This window comes from Suricata suricatta, chromosome 13 (assembly GCF_006229205.1).
Source record: "Suricata suricatta isolate VVHF042 chromosome 13, meerkat_22Aug2017_6uvM2_HiC, whole genome shotgun sequence".
In the NCBI taxonomy this organism is placed as follows: domain Eukaryota; kingdom Metazoa; phylum Chordata; class Mammalia; order Carnivora; family Herpestidae; genus Suricata; species Suricata suricatta.
In genome coordinates, this window is record NC_043712.1 from 972,753 (window position 1) to 984,741 (window position 11,989).

The following is an 11,989-nucleotide window of genomic DNA, read 5'->3' on the forward strand; positions in this document are numbered from 1 at the left end:
GGCGTCAGGGTGCTGTGCGGCCAGGACACAGGGTGGCCTCACACAGTGCGTCTGGCTGTTCTGTGTGTGCACATAGCAGGTCACAGGGGCGGGGGGGGGGGTGCCTTGCCGCCGGAGCCCCCACCAGCCACGGCGCCTCCCTGGCGACACGCACGCCCACAGGCTTACGCAACCCTCGATAAGGTGGTTGTGACACCGTAATCCCCCCTCAGCTCAGCTCCACCCTCCAGATGGGCCCGCTGGAGGCCCAGTCGGTGGCTGGGTAGGGGGCAATGGGGTCTAGAGCAGGGGCACCCAGGCCTCTGACGTCCCCTCTGTCACAGCTGGCGCGGGCAGGCTCTGCTCCCGGACGAGACCCCAAGACCTGGCCAGTGGCGACTCTGCTCCGGTGTGGGGAGGAGGGACGGAGGACATGGTGGCCCAGGCCCTGAGCGGGGGGGCCCGCTGGCTGGAGCTCCCCCAAGGGCCCTGGGCCCCCAGCCCCGGCCAGGCTGGAGGTCTCTGCCTGGGCTCGGTGGCTGCTTGGGGCACAGATCCTCAGACCCGGGGGGAGAGGGGAGAGCTCGCCTCTCTGGGGCCCTCCAGGAAATGACCCCTGGGGCCGGTGGGGGCTCTTGAGTGATTGTGCCAGACAATGGACAAAGGGGACTGGGGTGTCCAGAGCCAAGTGCCTGCTGAGGCCAGCTGGTGGGCCGGGCTATAAAGCCCGGCGTCCTGGGGCTGGGACTCAGGTGCCAGGAGCTGGAGGCCAAGTGTGGCGATGAGGCCTGTGCTCCTGGGTCCCGTGCTGGTGCTGCTCTGGGCGTCGCTGGCTTGGGCTGAGGTCCTAGTGCAGCCGGACTTTGATGCCAAAAAGGTAACAGAGGCCCCTGCTCGGTGCTGCAGGTGGGGTGGGGGCCGAGCCCACGGAAACGCTCTGCCACGGGTGATGGCCGCGGGCCGCTTGCTCTGTGCCTTGGGCCTGCGACCCTGTGGATCTCTCTCCATTCAATCCTGAGCGGACCCCGTGGGGATAATTTCTGAACCATTTCACAGTCGGGGGAAGCGAGGTCGTGCGACCTGCCGAGGGAGGTGGCAGAACAGGGGCTCGGGCCGAGAGGGGGCACTTGGAGCCCCCCGGCCCACGGTCCACACAAGCCTGCGTGGCCCCGGGGCCCCGGGCACGGAGGTCCGGAAGCTGCCACCGAGCGTCTTCATAGTTCTCAGGCCTCTGGTACGTGGCCTCCATGGTCTCCGACTGCAAGGTCTTCTTGGGCAAGAAGGACCACCTGCCGATGTCCACCAGGGTCATCACGGCCACGGCGGGTGGCAACCTCAGCGTCCACATGGAGTTCCCTCTGTGAGTGTGGCTGGCCGGGGCTGGGGGCCAGCGGGCGGCGGCCGGGACTGAGCGCGGGCCGTGCACCCCCAGGGCCGACGGCTGTAACCGGCTGGACGCCGAGTACCTGAAGGTGGGCTCCGAGGGGCACTTCCGAGTCCCAGGTAGGTCCTGCCCCCTCTCCCCGCCTTCAGGGAGCCTGACGCGGCTTCTCCACGGGGGGACACCGGCCCCCCATCTCCCGACCCCACCCTCCACCCTTTCCCGGGGCCGCAGCCGAGGCTGGTGCGGGTGGGGGTCGGCGCAGGGCTGGTGCCCCTCCTTCCCCACGGCCGCCTCACCTCCCCTGCAGCCCTGGGCTACCTGGACGTGCGCGTCGTGGACACCGACTACAGCTCCTTCGCCGTGCTCTACATCTACAAGGAGCTGGAGGGCGCGCTCAGCACCATGGTGCAGCTCTACAGTGAGCCCCCCACTGGGCACTGCCCGCCGGCCCTCTCCTCCCCAGCCGGCCCCCCGCTCCGGTCTCGCCCCGGCCCTTCAGGACCTGCCTCCCCCCACCCACCCCCCCGCCAAGCCCAAGCCGAGAAGGACCAGGCAGGGTGGTGGGCCCCTCACCCTGGATGGGCAGAGCTTGGCTCGAGGGCCCGTGAGGCCCAGGCAGCCCCGAGGCAGCTGTGTGCCTCTCTGGCCCCTGCAGGTGGGGCCCCACAGCTGGAGAGCGGAGTGGGGGCTGAGAGCCTGTTTTGCCTTAATTTCTGAGGACCTTGGCAGAGCGGGCCAGGGGCTCCCCAATGTGCAGAGGTGGGGGCGAGGGCTGGAGGCTGGTTTTGGGAGCCCGAGGGGCGTGGGGCCCAGGGGGTGTGGCCCTGGGGAACAGCCAGGCCATCCCAATCTGCCAGACGGCCTTGTGTGAATTAGGAAAGACACCCTTCTGTGTGGCTTCCGGTCCCCACCGGGCCCTCAGCCAGGGAGGCACTGTTGTGCCGTGCACAACCTGCCCAATCGTGGGTGGTGGACCTGCTGCCGGCTCTCGAGGAAGAGCCTTCGCCTCCCCTGCCCGCTCACCTCTGAGAACCACAGAGCTCACAGGGGCCCTGCTCTGCCCCAGGCCGGACCCAGGAGCCAAGTCCCCAAGCTGTGAAGGCCTTCCGGGACTTCTACCCCACCGTGGGGCTCCCCGACGACATGGCGGTCATGCTGCCCAAGTCAGGTGACGGCCGAGGCCCAGGCCAGCCCCCGCCCTGGCCCGTGGCCCCTCCTTCCCCACAGCATGCAGGGCAGCCGGGACGGGGCGCCCCAGGGGCCAGGGGCTGCAGTCCCCGCCGGCCCAGCCTCTCACCACCGTCTTCCGTCCCACAGACACGTGCTCCTCTGGGGACAAGGAGGCTCCCTGACTCCCCGGGACACCCGGCGAGGCCCTTCCCAGGTAGGAGGGGGACAGGGTAGGTCCTCCGTCCTGTTCTCTGGGGCCTGTGACCTCGTCCTGCTGCGCACGTGTGGACCCCACTGCCCGCACCCCCGTGCCCCTGTTCCGCCTGGCCATCCACTCTCATGATTCAGGCCTCAGCTCACACGTCACCTCCTCCAGGAAGCTTTCTCTCACTTCCTACAGTTGCTGTAACAAATGACCACATACCAGTGGCTTCAGAGGACAGAAGTGTGTCCCCTCCGAGGTTCCGGCCCGAGGGCAGGAGAGGGCGGGGCTGGCTCTTCGGGAGGCTCGGGGTGGGGGATCCTGGCCTCTCCCAGGTCCTGTGGTGCTGGAGGTCCTCGGTGTCCCTTGGTGTCCCTCAGTGGGGATGCGTCCTCGCCACCTCTGCCTCGGTTGTCACACGGCCGCCCGCCCTCTCTGTGTCTGTGTTCGGATTTCCCTCTTCCCTCGAGGACCCCGGTCCCCGGAGGCAGGGCCCGCCCTCAACCCAGGATGGCCTCCTCTTCGTCCTCAACTGGCCACATCTGGGGAGACCCGGGCTCCCTGTGAGGCCCCATTCCGAGGTCCTGGGTGGACGTGAATTTGGGGGGACACCATGAGTCCAGTGTGCTGTGTCCCCAGAGCGTGTGGCTCACCCCCTCGGGTGCTGGGCCTGGGCATTGCCAGGGACTTCGGTCACTCCAGGAGAGCCCAAGAGCCGGACGGGACTCCGTGTTCACTGCTGCCCCAGGGCCGGTCCCGGGAGCCCTTGGGACGTGGAGCCCGGTGGACTCTTGGGGACACCTACCCCAGAGTGGTCACCAGGACCCGTGCGGCCCCTTACCAAGTATGCCTAACCTGGGGACCCACGTAAGACAACAGACGACAGAGGAGTGTGACAGCCCTCCAGCATGGAGACCGTGTGGCAAGAGAGGGCGGTGGGCTGGGGCCTCTCCCTCACCCGGCGGCCGCTGCCCTGTCTCCCGGCCACCCTGGCTCCGCACCCGGTGGGGCGTCCGGGCTGTTTTAAGTCCTTGTGGGTCCGGAAGCTGCCTGCCAGCCTCCCGGCCTTGCTTGTCCCACACGTGCAGCTGTTTTAGGTGGGAGGAGAGGAGGGAGGGAACTGTGCCAAATCACCTTCTGGAAGGTTCTACGTTTGGAGCATAAGAGCCCCGTCTTCCTGCTGCTTGCCCCGGGTGGGCCACCTGTCCGGTGCTGAGTCTGGGGGTCTGGGTGCAGCTTTGTGGCCATTCCGGGGCTTTCTTGCCACACCAGCACCTTATCACCTGACAGGGATCAGGGGAGGCTCCGGGAGTGAGGCGAGGTCCCCGGGCCGCAGCGTGGGATTGGCTCATGTGTGACGTGTGACAGGGGCCAGCCTGCTGTGTGCAGGGCCAGAGGGGCCTGAGGAGTGTTTGCCGAGTGGCTGGGTGCACGCGGTGACCGTGCCTCGCCTGTCCCTGCAGGGTGAGCTGGAGGAGCCGACCTTGTCATCCCGAGGTGTCTGGACCCACCGACCCCTGGCCCCCCAGGCCCTTCCTGGCCCCCCCTCCCACTCAATAAACATATTCTGCAATCTACAGGCTCCCTACCTCTTTGCAGAGCCCCTTGCGGAGGGCACAGGGAGCCCCCTCTGGACCCAGAACTCCTGGGGAAACTGAGGCAGGGAGGTGGGCGTGCAGGAGACACTGGCCACTGGGCACCTCCTGGCTTGAGGCGACAGCGTCTGGCACCTGCAAGGGGCTGTACAGGAGGCGGTGTCTGACCCCAGTGTCCCCTCTCGCCTGCTGCCGGGCTCCTGACGGCAGAGGCTGGAGGCACAGTACCCTCCGCCGCTGGGGTGACCTTGACCTTGGGCGTCCCTATAAACCTCAGTAAGGACTGGAGATGGGTCACGGTCATGGCTGCTGCCCTTGGAGCCCTCACTGCTGGCCTGGCCCAGATGCTCCCCAGTGAGCTTGTTTCACTCCTTATTTGGGAAACCGAGGCGCAGAGAGCCGGTGACCTGCCTGGCAAGGGGCCAGGCTGAGGTTCAAGCCCAGGGTCAGGCTCCATGCTGAGGCTCCATGAGAGGTAGGGGGCAGGCGAGCCCTCCCTGGGGCCCGTGGCCGCCACCGCCCCTGCAGGACTCTCCATGCCCACGTTATGTCTGGTGAGCGCGCTTCAAAGGGCCGGGGCGGGGGAGGGGCAGGAAGGGAGCGGAGGTCCTGCTTCATCGCTCCCCGGCCGCAGCTGGAGGTGATCGGCCAGACCCGGTGAGGGACATTGTCGTCACCCTGCCCCTGGTCACCCACAGACAGCGTCCCCACGCTTCCTGTCCTCCCTCTCCTGCCTGGCCAGGCGAGTCCTGGGGGCCGTCTCCTGTTAGTCTGGGCCGGGAGCGGCCCGTGGCCCCTGCTGTGTGGACACCGCCGGCTTGGGCCGCCTGGTCCCAGCTTGACCTTTCCACCTGCCTGACCCTGAACTGACAGCCTCTGTGGGAGGGCGGCGTCCGGGATCCGAGGTGGCCGGTCCCCCTGGTGGGCCGGGCTCCCCTTCAGCTGACCAAGCCTGAGGCTATTCCAGGGTGGGCTTTTCTGGCCCCGAAGCTGGGAAGGATCCCTCCTGCCGATCAAGAACTGGGATACAGCCTCAGGCCCCTCCTGGCCAAGTGGCACTGTCCCTCTGCTTTGTCACCAGTACAGATGGGGAAACTGAGGCAGCACAGCTTGCCCTGAGTCCCACAGCTGGTGGGGCTGGACTGCTGTCCACAGATACACCAGAGTTGGGGGGACACAGATGGGGAGGAGGTGGTGCTGGCCCCCCGCCCCCCAGCTCCTGACCTGGGCAGTGTCAGCAAGACTGGGCTGCTCTCAGGTGCCCTGGGCTGTGCACTCAGGCCTGAGTGGGTCCCCAGCCTCGGCTCCCACCTGCGTCTCCCATGGGCCCTGCCCCTCGCTGGGGCTCTGCGCCTCCTCCGTGGAGACCTCTGCTGGGAGAGGGGACCCCTCATTCGTTTCCCCACCGGGAGGGCAGGGCCCCCTGCTCTGTGCCGCCCTGGCCGGAGGTGCCAGCCCACAGAGCGTTTCCTCGCTGTCCAAGGCTGATCAGAAAGAGCCAGAAGGAGAAAGGTGCTCTGAGCCGGAGGGGCCTGGGGCTGGGGCTGGGGGCGCCTCCTCCTGGGGAGTTCTGTGTCTCCCGGGCCCCAGGCAGGCCGACCCCACCCCCAAAGCTGTGGGTGTCACTGGGCCCGGAGGGCGCCGCTGCGGCTCCCGCGTTTGACGTCACTCTCGGGAGCTTGCGCAACCCTGTCCCGATATAAAGCCGGGCGCTGGTGGCAGGGGCACCGTGCGGCGATGGAGGCGGGGCTGCTGAGTGTCATCCTGGGCGCTGTCCTGGTGCCGGGGGACACAGCCGGGCAGGAGCTGGATCTGCAGAAGGTGGCCTTTCTGTCGTAGGTGCACAGGGGGGCAGGGAGGGGCCCGAGTGTCCGGCTCCCCCTGCCCCACCCCTGTCCCCCCTGCTCCTGGATCAGCGGGGTCCCTCCCACACTCCACGACGTGGTGGCACACTGTGGAGGCTTTCCCAGTGCGGGGCCTTTGGGTCCCATCTAGATGCTTCTTGGCCAGGTCTGTGTCGGCTGCTGAGCCAGGAGCACACAAGAAGGGGCAGAGATGCAGGTGCTGGGGACACGAACTCTTTTCTCCTGCCAAACCATCAGTTTCTGAGTTTCAGATGGAAGTTCTGGGACCTGGGCGGGTTCCGAGGGCAGGCGGCCCCTCCCCCGCTCCCAGTGCGGTTGGCACAGCTGTGCCAGTCCCACGGGGGACGGGGCTGCTGGTTGCCACCTCCTCTCTTTTGGGCTCTCGCCACCGCTGCCCCTGGTGTCCTGGCCCCAAGGACAGGGCACTGCGGCCTGACGGGCCGAGGGGACACCTCAGGAGGGTGAGGACAGCTGCAATGCTAACCTTTCAGAGCCACCAGGCCGCCCTGCCCAAGTGGCCTGGGGCTCTGCTCCCTTGGACGGGGCTCCGGTTCTCTCTAGACTGTAGGATTTTGGCGGGAAGTCGGAGTGGCCTCCAGCCAAAACCTGGCACCGAAGACCCCAAAGAGGCTGGAGGCCGTGTTCCTGACCTTGAGTGGAGACCGGCTGACCGTGAAAGCTGCGTACAACAGGTGGGGCCCGGCCTGCGCCCCCTGCTCTGTCCAAAGCCCGAGGCCTTGACCGCCGTCCCCAGCACCCGACCCCAGGCTCCCACAGCTGCCACACGTCCATCTGCTCCCAGACCTACAGCTTCTCCTGAGGATATGCATCGAGTTTTGATAAAGCCGCATTCATTGAGAAGAGCTCCTGGGGGTCACAGAGCCCCTGGGGCCGAGGCCGGCCCGCCACCGCTCCGCAGCCCGCCGTCCCCAGCCTGCCCGGGCTCCCGTGGGCACGGAGACGCCGCTGCCGCCCTTCCTGAAGACACGTTCTCCTCTCACAAGGAGCGCAGGCTGGCCGTTCCATAACGAGCCCTTTGCTCCCTTTCAGCTCAGGAAGTTGTGAGACAGAGAAAATAGTGGGCTCAGAAGTGGATGTTTCGGGGAGGTTTGTTTTTCCCGGTAAGAGCCATTGCCCTGTTGCCGCGGTCACACCCCCTGGCCCTGCCTACCGGCTATACCTGGCCTCGCCGCTTCCTGTGCTGTTCCTCATGCTGTTCCCTGCGCCCCTCCTCATGCCCCAGACTCTCCCATTCTCTTAGCACAAACGGCATCACCATTCAAGGGACCTCCCCATGGCCCCCTGCCTGGTGTTATGGGAGGGCCCAGGTGCTGGGCGGGGAGTGGATGGAGGCAGACCCCGCAGACCCCGCCGCCGAGGTCGGCCATCCCGAGGGGAGCCGTCTGCACCTGTGCATGCGGGCTCCCCTGCTGCTGCCCCCAGGCCACAGGGAGATCCACGTGGTGGACACGGACTACGCGCAGTACGCCATTCTGAGGGTGGCCCTGCAGTGGCGTGGCCGTGACTTCCACGTGCTCAAGTACTTTAGTAAGTGCAGCCCGGGGTGGGGGCCGGTTTCCCTGCGTGTCCTGGACGGCCCAGCCCAGCCCCCCTCCCCTCCGCAGCTCGGAGCCTGGAGGACGACTACGCACCGGGCTTCTGGAGGTTCCGGGAGTTGACGGCCGACACAGGGCTGTACCTGGCGGCCCGGCAAGGTGCGCCCGGCCTCGGGGTGGGCGCTGGGCGTGCGGGCCCCTGAGGGCATGGCCGCGGCCAGTCCCGCAGCGCCTCACACTCCTCTGTCCCGCAGGGAGGTGTGCCAAGCTCCTGAAGGAGGTGAGCCGAGCCCCCCAGGCCAACGGGGTCCCAAGTCCCTCTGGATCCAGGCTGCCAGATGGGGACCCTGGAGGCTGGGGCCCGAGGACAGGGCTGGGAGAGGGAAGGGGGAGCGGGCATGCGCGTCCACCCGGGCTTCCTGTCCCGCGTTCCCTGTGGCCCACACTGTGCTGGCCCATCCCCCGCCTGGGACCCGAGAGGTGGGGACTGTCACCCTGCTTTGCAGGTAGAGAAACCGAGGCCCGGGAGGCTGTTTGCTCACAGTCATGCAGCTAAGACCTGGGCTCCCGCCCGTGGCCCCGACCACTGCCCTGAGGCCCTGCCCTTCTGTGTCCCAGGAGCTGATCTAGAGGAGCCCCTGTCCCGGGGCCGGGGTGCTCCGAGCCCCCGCCCGCCTGGCCTGGCCCCAGCCCCAGGGGGCCACTTGCACCTGCTCCGAATAAACCCCATGCCAGACGCACTGCCCCATGTCCTTCTTGGGGTGGCGGGTCTGGGGGTGCCCGGTGGGGGCAGCGGGTGTGTTTCCACGACTGCTCGGAAGTGGCAGCGAAGCTGAGTGTCGGGGTTCTGAGCTCCCCGTGACTCCGCTTGCACACATGAACGACTCAGCCTGTCCTTGGCTGGACCTTTGCCCACAGAGGGCTGAGGGGGCGGTCCCGGGCAAGCCCATCCCCGTCTGTCCTGCGTTTCCTTCCCTGTGGGGCCCGGGGACCCCACAGGCCCCTGCCCTCCCCCTCCTTCCTGCCCTGAGCGTCACACCCAGCCCTGCCCTGCTTGGAGCCCACAGGCAGGGCTGCCCAGGTGTGTGGGCCCCACATTCATCTTCCTGCCACTGCCCGGCTTCCGGAGAGCCTGAGCAGCCCCAGGCCGGGCACCCTCGACCTGAGCTGCTGGTTAGGTCTCTCAGATGAAAGGGGACCACACTGCATTTCTGCCTACATTCTCCCATGGCTCCCTATTGCCCCAAAGTCAAATCCCAGACATTGTGTCCAAGGTCCTCCAGTCAAGGCTGTTCTGTATCCTGTTGGCTTCCTCCCACTCTCCCCTGCATGATCAGCCCAGCCCTTTCGGTGTCCGGGTCCCCTTATACACCCTGTCACCCCACGCCCCGCACGGACTGTCTGATGGCACCACTTTCCCATCAGCAGGGGCTGAGATGGCAGGGCGGGCTGGGTGGCCTGGGCGGGGCAGGTCTCAGCCCGGCATGGCCGAGGCTCACGGGGAGGGGCCGCGTCACGGGCGAGGCCGGGCAGGGCTGGGGGCTGGTGGGGACCCGGCGCAGCCCCCAGCAGAAACCGCAGCCTCCCACCCTCTGGCGTCCAGCACCCTCCACGAAGGCCCGTCTGGGACCTGCCGCGCTGAGTCCTGAGCCAGGTTCCAGAGAGACCCGTGGTGTTCGAGGATGTGTGTGACGGACTCACGGTGCTTGGGGACACCTGGGATTCCACACATCTGTGCGGCCCAAGCTCGCAGCACGTGCGAGGGGGTCTGGGGGGCTCGCCGGCTCGGGCAGCGTCGCTGAGACCCGGTGCGATGGGTTGGTCTCTTCCCGCCTGGAGCCCGAGGGCTTCCCGCCGCGCCCTCACCTGGTCCCTGCTCCACGCACCTGGGAGAGATCTCTGTGTCTCGCCTCCCTCCTCTTGGAAGGCCTCCGATCCTACCTGCAGACCTCGCTCCACCCTGTCACCCCCTTAGAGGCCCCTCTCCAGGCACAGCCACAGTGAGGATTGAGGCGTCAACGGTTGCATTTCTGGGGACATGATTTGGTCCCTAACAAAAGCCAGCAGGGTTCTGAGGCTGGTGCCGGGCCCAAGGCCTGCGCTGCTGGACAGGCAAGGACACGGGCAAGGACGGCCTGGGGCATACACGAGCGCTGCTAAAATGTGATCCAGGAGCGCCTGGGGGCTCAGTCGGTTAAGCGTCCGACTTTGGCTCAGGTCATGATCTCATGGTTCATGGGTTCGAGCCCTGCGTCGGGCTCTGTGCTGACAGCTCGGAGCCTGGAGCTGCTTCGGGTTCTGTGTCTCCCTCTCTCTCTGCCCCTCCCCTGCTCGCGCTCTGTCGCTCTGTCTCTCTCTATCAAAATGAAATACACATAAAAAAATAAAACAAGAGTGATCCGGAGGAGAGCAGCGGGGGGAGCCGGAAGACAGGTGGAGGCGGCGCTCGTAGGAGCTCAAAGGGACGGGAGGAAGGCAGCTCAAGGGACTACTTGTGGATGAAACGGCAGAGCCGGACGGCTGGCTGGGGACACAGGATGCGCGGGCAAACAGACCCGGCGACGGGGCAGCCGGGCGGCCCAGTAGCGGACGAAGGCTTGCCTGGACAGGCTCAGCAGCGTGTAGGCGGCACAAGCCAGTGGCCCTGAACCTGGGACACACTGCCACAGACTGTCCAACCCGAGGAGCAGACAGTGACCCGCAGTGGCCGGGATCGGGCATGTGAACCGGTCCCAGCAGAGAAGGGAGTGACGGGTGGGCAGAGAAATGCCTGACTTCGTGACGCTCCCCCGTCCGGGGCACGGGGGGGCCTACGGAGAGGGAGGCACCCCCGGGGCCATCGTGCTCAAGTGGACCCCCGAGGTGTGGACACAACGTTCACGGAGCCGCAGAGAAGAGGCCGGGACAGCCGGCCTCTCGCCACGGGAAACGGAGGCACAACTAAAGCCAACTCCGGGTTCTGGGAAATAAAGCCACGCTTTTTTAATGTATTCTTAAAATTAACTCATTTATTGAGAGATGAGGCAGGGCCTAAGCAGGGGAGGGGCAGAAGGAGATGGAGGACAGAAGCCCAGGCTGACCCAGGGCAGAGCCGGACTCGGGGCCCGAGCCCATGAACTGTGAGATTATGATCTGAGCCAAAATCAAGAGTTGGACGCTTGGCTGGCTGAGGCCCCTGGGGGCCCCAAAAAAGCAATGTTTGGAGAAGCTGACAGGGAGAGACTTTGTCCCCCGCCCACCTGCAGCACAGGAAGTAAAGGCTGGCCTGCTCCTCAGGCAGAGGGAAGCTGCAGGGGACGCCCCTGAGGTCCACGGGGGGCAGCGGCGCAGAGGCCGCCAGGGGGTGGAGGGTGGGGGACCCCCGGGGCTGCGGGCTTTCCCTTCTCCGCCGCGTGATTATTGCCCGTCGGCACAGACGCAGGAGCTGCCCCTTCTCTTCTCTTGGGCATGAGCCCGCGCACGGCCGCCCTGTGGGGGCTCCCTCCCCACAGTCCTGAGTCTTTTGCACACGTTTTCCTGGCTCCTCAAACACGCGCTTGTGGGAGCACTCCCAGTCCCTTTCCCGGTGGCTGCGACTCAGCCGTGGGGGACTGTCCCCCGAGCCTGGCTCCGCAGAGCACGTGGTGAGAACCCAGGGTTGGAGCCAGGAGCCCTCCGCGCCCTCCGCTGGGGGCGCCGCTCAGCCTTCTGGGCCAGGAGGCACCCCTGACCCCACACATCATGCTCCTCGGCCCGTCCCAGCACGAGAAAACCGCCACTGGTTTTCCCTGAGCGCCCATCCCTGAGCGCCCAGAAAACCGTGTCGGGACTGCTCACCCAAGCCACCGATAAGACAAGCTTGGAGAATCCAGAACTCAGGATTTGTTCGAGTTCCTTTGCTCTTTAGATAAAGTCAGGGCTGATTCCGCTGACCTCCTTCATGTGTTACGTCATTCGTCTATTATACAGTTTTATTCCTTAAAAAAATTAAAAAAAATACTTTATTATTATTTTTTTAATGTTTTTATGTATTTTTGAGAGACATAGAGAGACAGTGGTAGCAGGGGAGGGTCAGAGAGAGAGAAGGAGGCACAGAATCCGAAGCAGGCTCCAGGCTCTGAGCTAGCTGTCAGCACAGAGCCTGATGTGGGGCTCGAACCCATGAACAGTGAGATCATGACCTGAGCCGAAGCTGGACGCTTAACCGACTGAGCCACCCAGGCGCCCTAAAAAAATTTTTTTTAATGTTTGTTTAGTTT

The 11,989-nt window shown here is 65.9% G+C and overlaps 2 protein-coding genes across 3 annotated transcripts; both read left to right on the top strand.

Moving 5' to 3' along the window:
- Positions 1–760: 760 nt before the first annotated feature.
- On the top strand, positions 761–4,247 carry LCN15 (lipocalin 15). Its single transcript, XM_029919983.1, has 7 exons — positions 761–856; positions 1,200–1,339; positions 1,412–1,482; positions 1,671–1,781; positions 2,430–2,531; positions 2,681–2,747; positions 4,199–4,247. Exons 1-6 carry the CDS (start codon positions 761–763, stop codon positions 2,713–2,715), a joined length of 555 nt encoding a protein of 184 aa, XP_029775843.1. The 3' UTR covers positions 2,716–2,747; positions 4,199–4,247.
- A 1,798-nt stretch (positions 4,248–6,045) lies between these two features.
- On the top strand, positions 6,046–8,480 carry LCN8 (lipocalin 8). Of its 2 annotated transcripts, XM_029919976.1 has the most exons (7): positions 6,046–6,151; positions 6,757–6,887; positions 7,246–7,316; positions 7,639–7,743; positions 7,821–7,910; positions 8,006–8,031; positions 8,370–8,480. In XM_029919976.1, exons 1-7 carry the CDS (start codon positions 6,068–6,070, stop codon positions 8,379–8,381), a joined length of 519 nt encoding a protein of 172 aa, XP_029775836.1. In that variant the 5' UTR covers positions 6,046–6,067; the 3' UTR covers positions 8,382–8,480. The 2 variants fall into 2 exon arrangements, with proteins under 2 accessions (XP_029775836.1, XP_029775835.1); XM_029919975.1 differs by having other exon boundaries at positions 8,006–8,404.
- Positions 8,481–11,989: the final 3,509 nt, after the last annotated feature.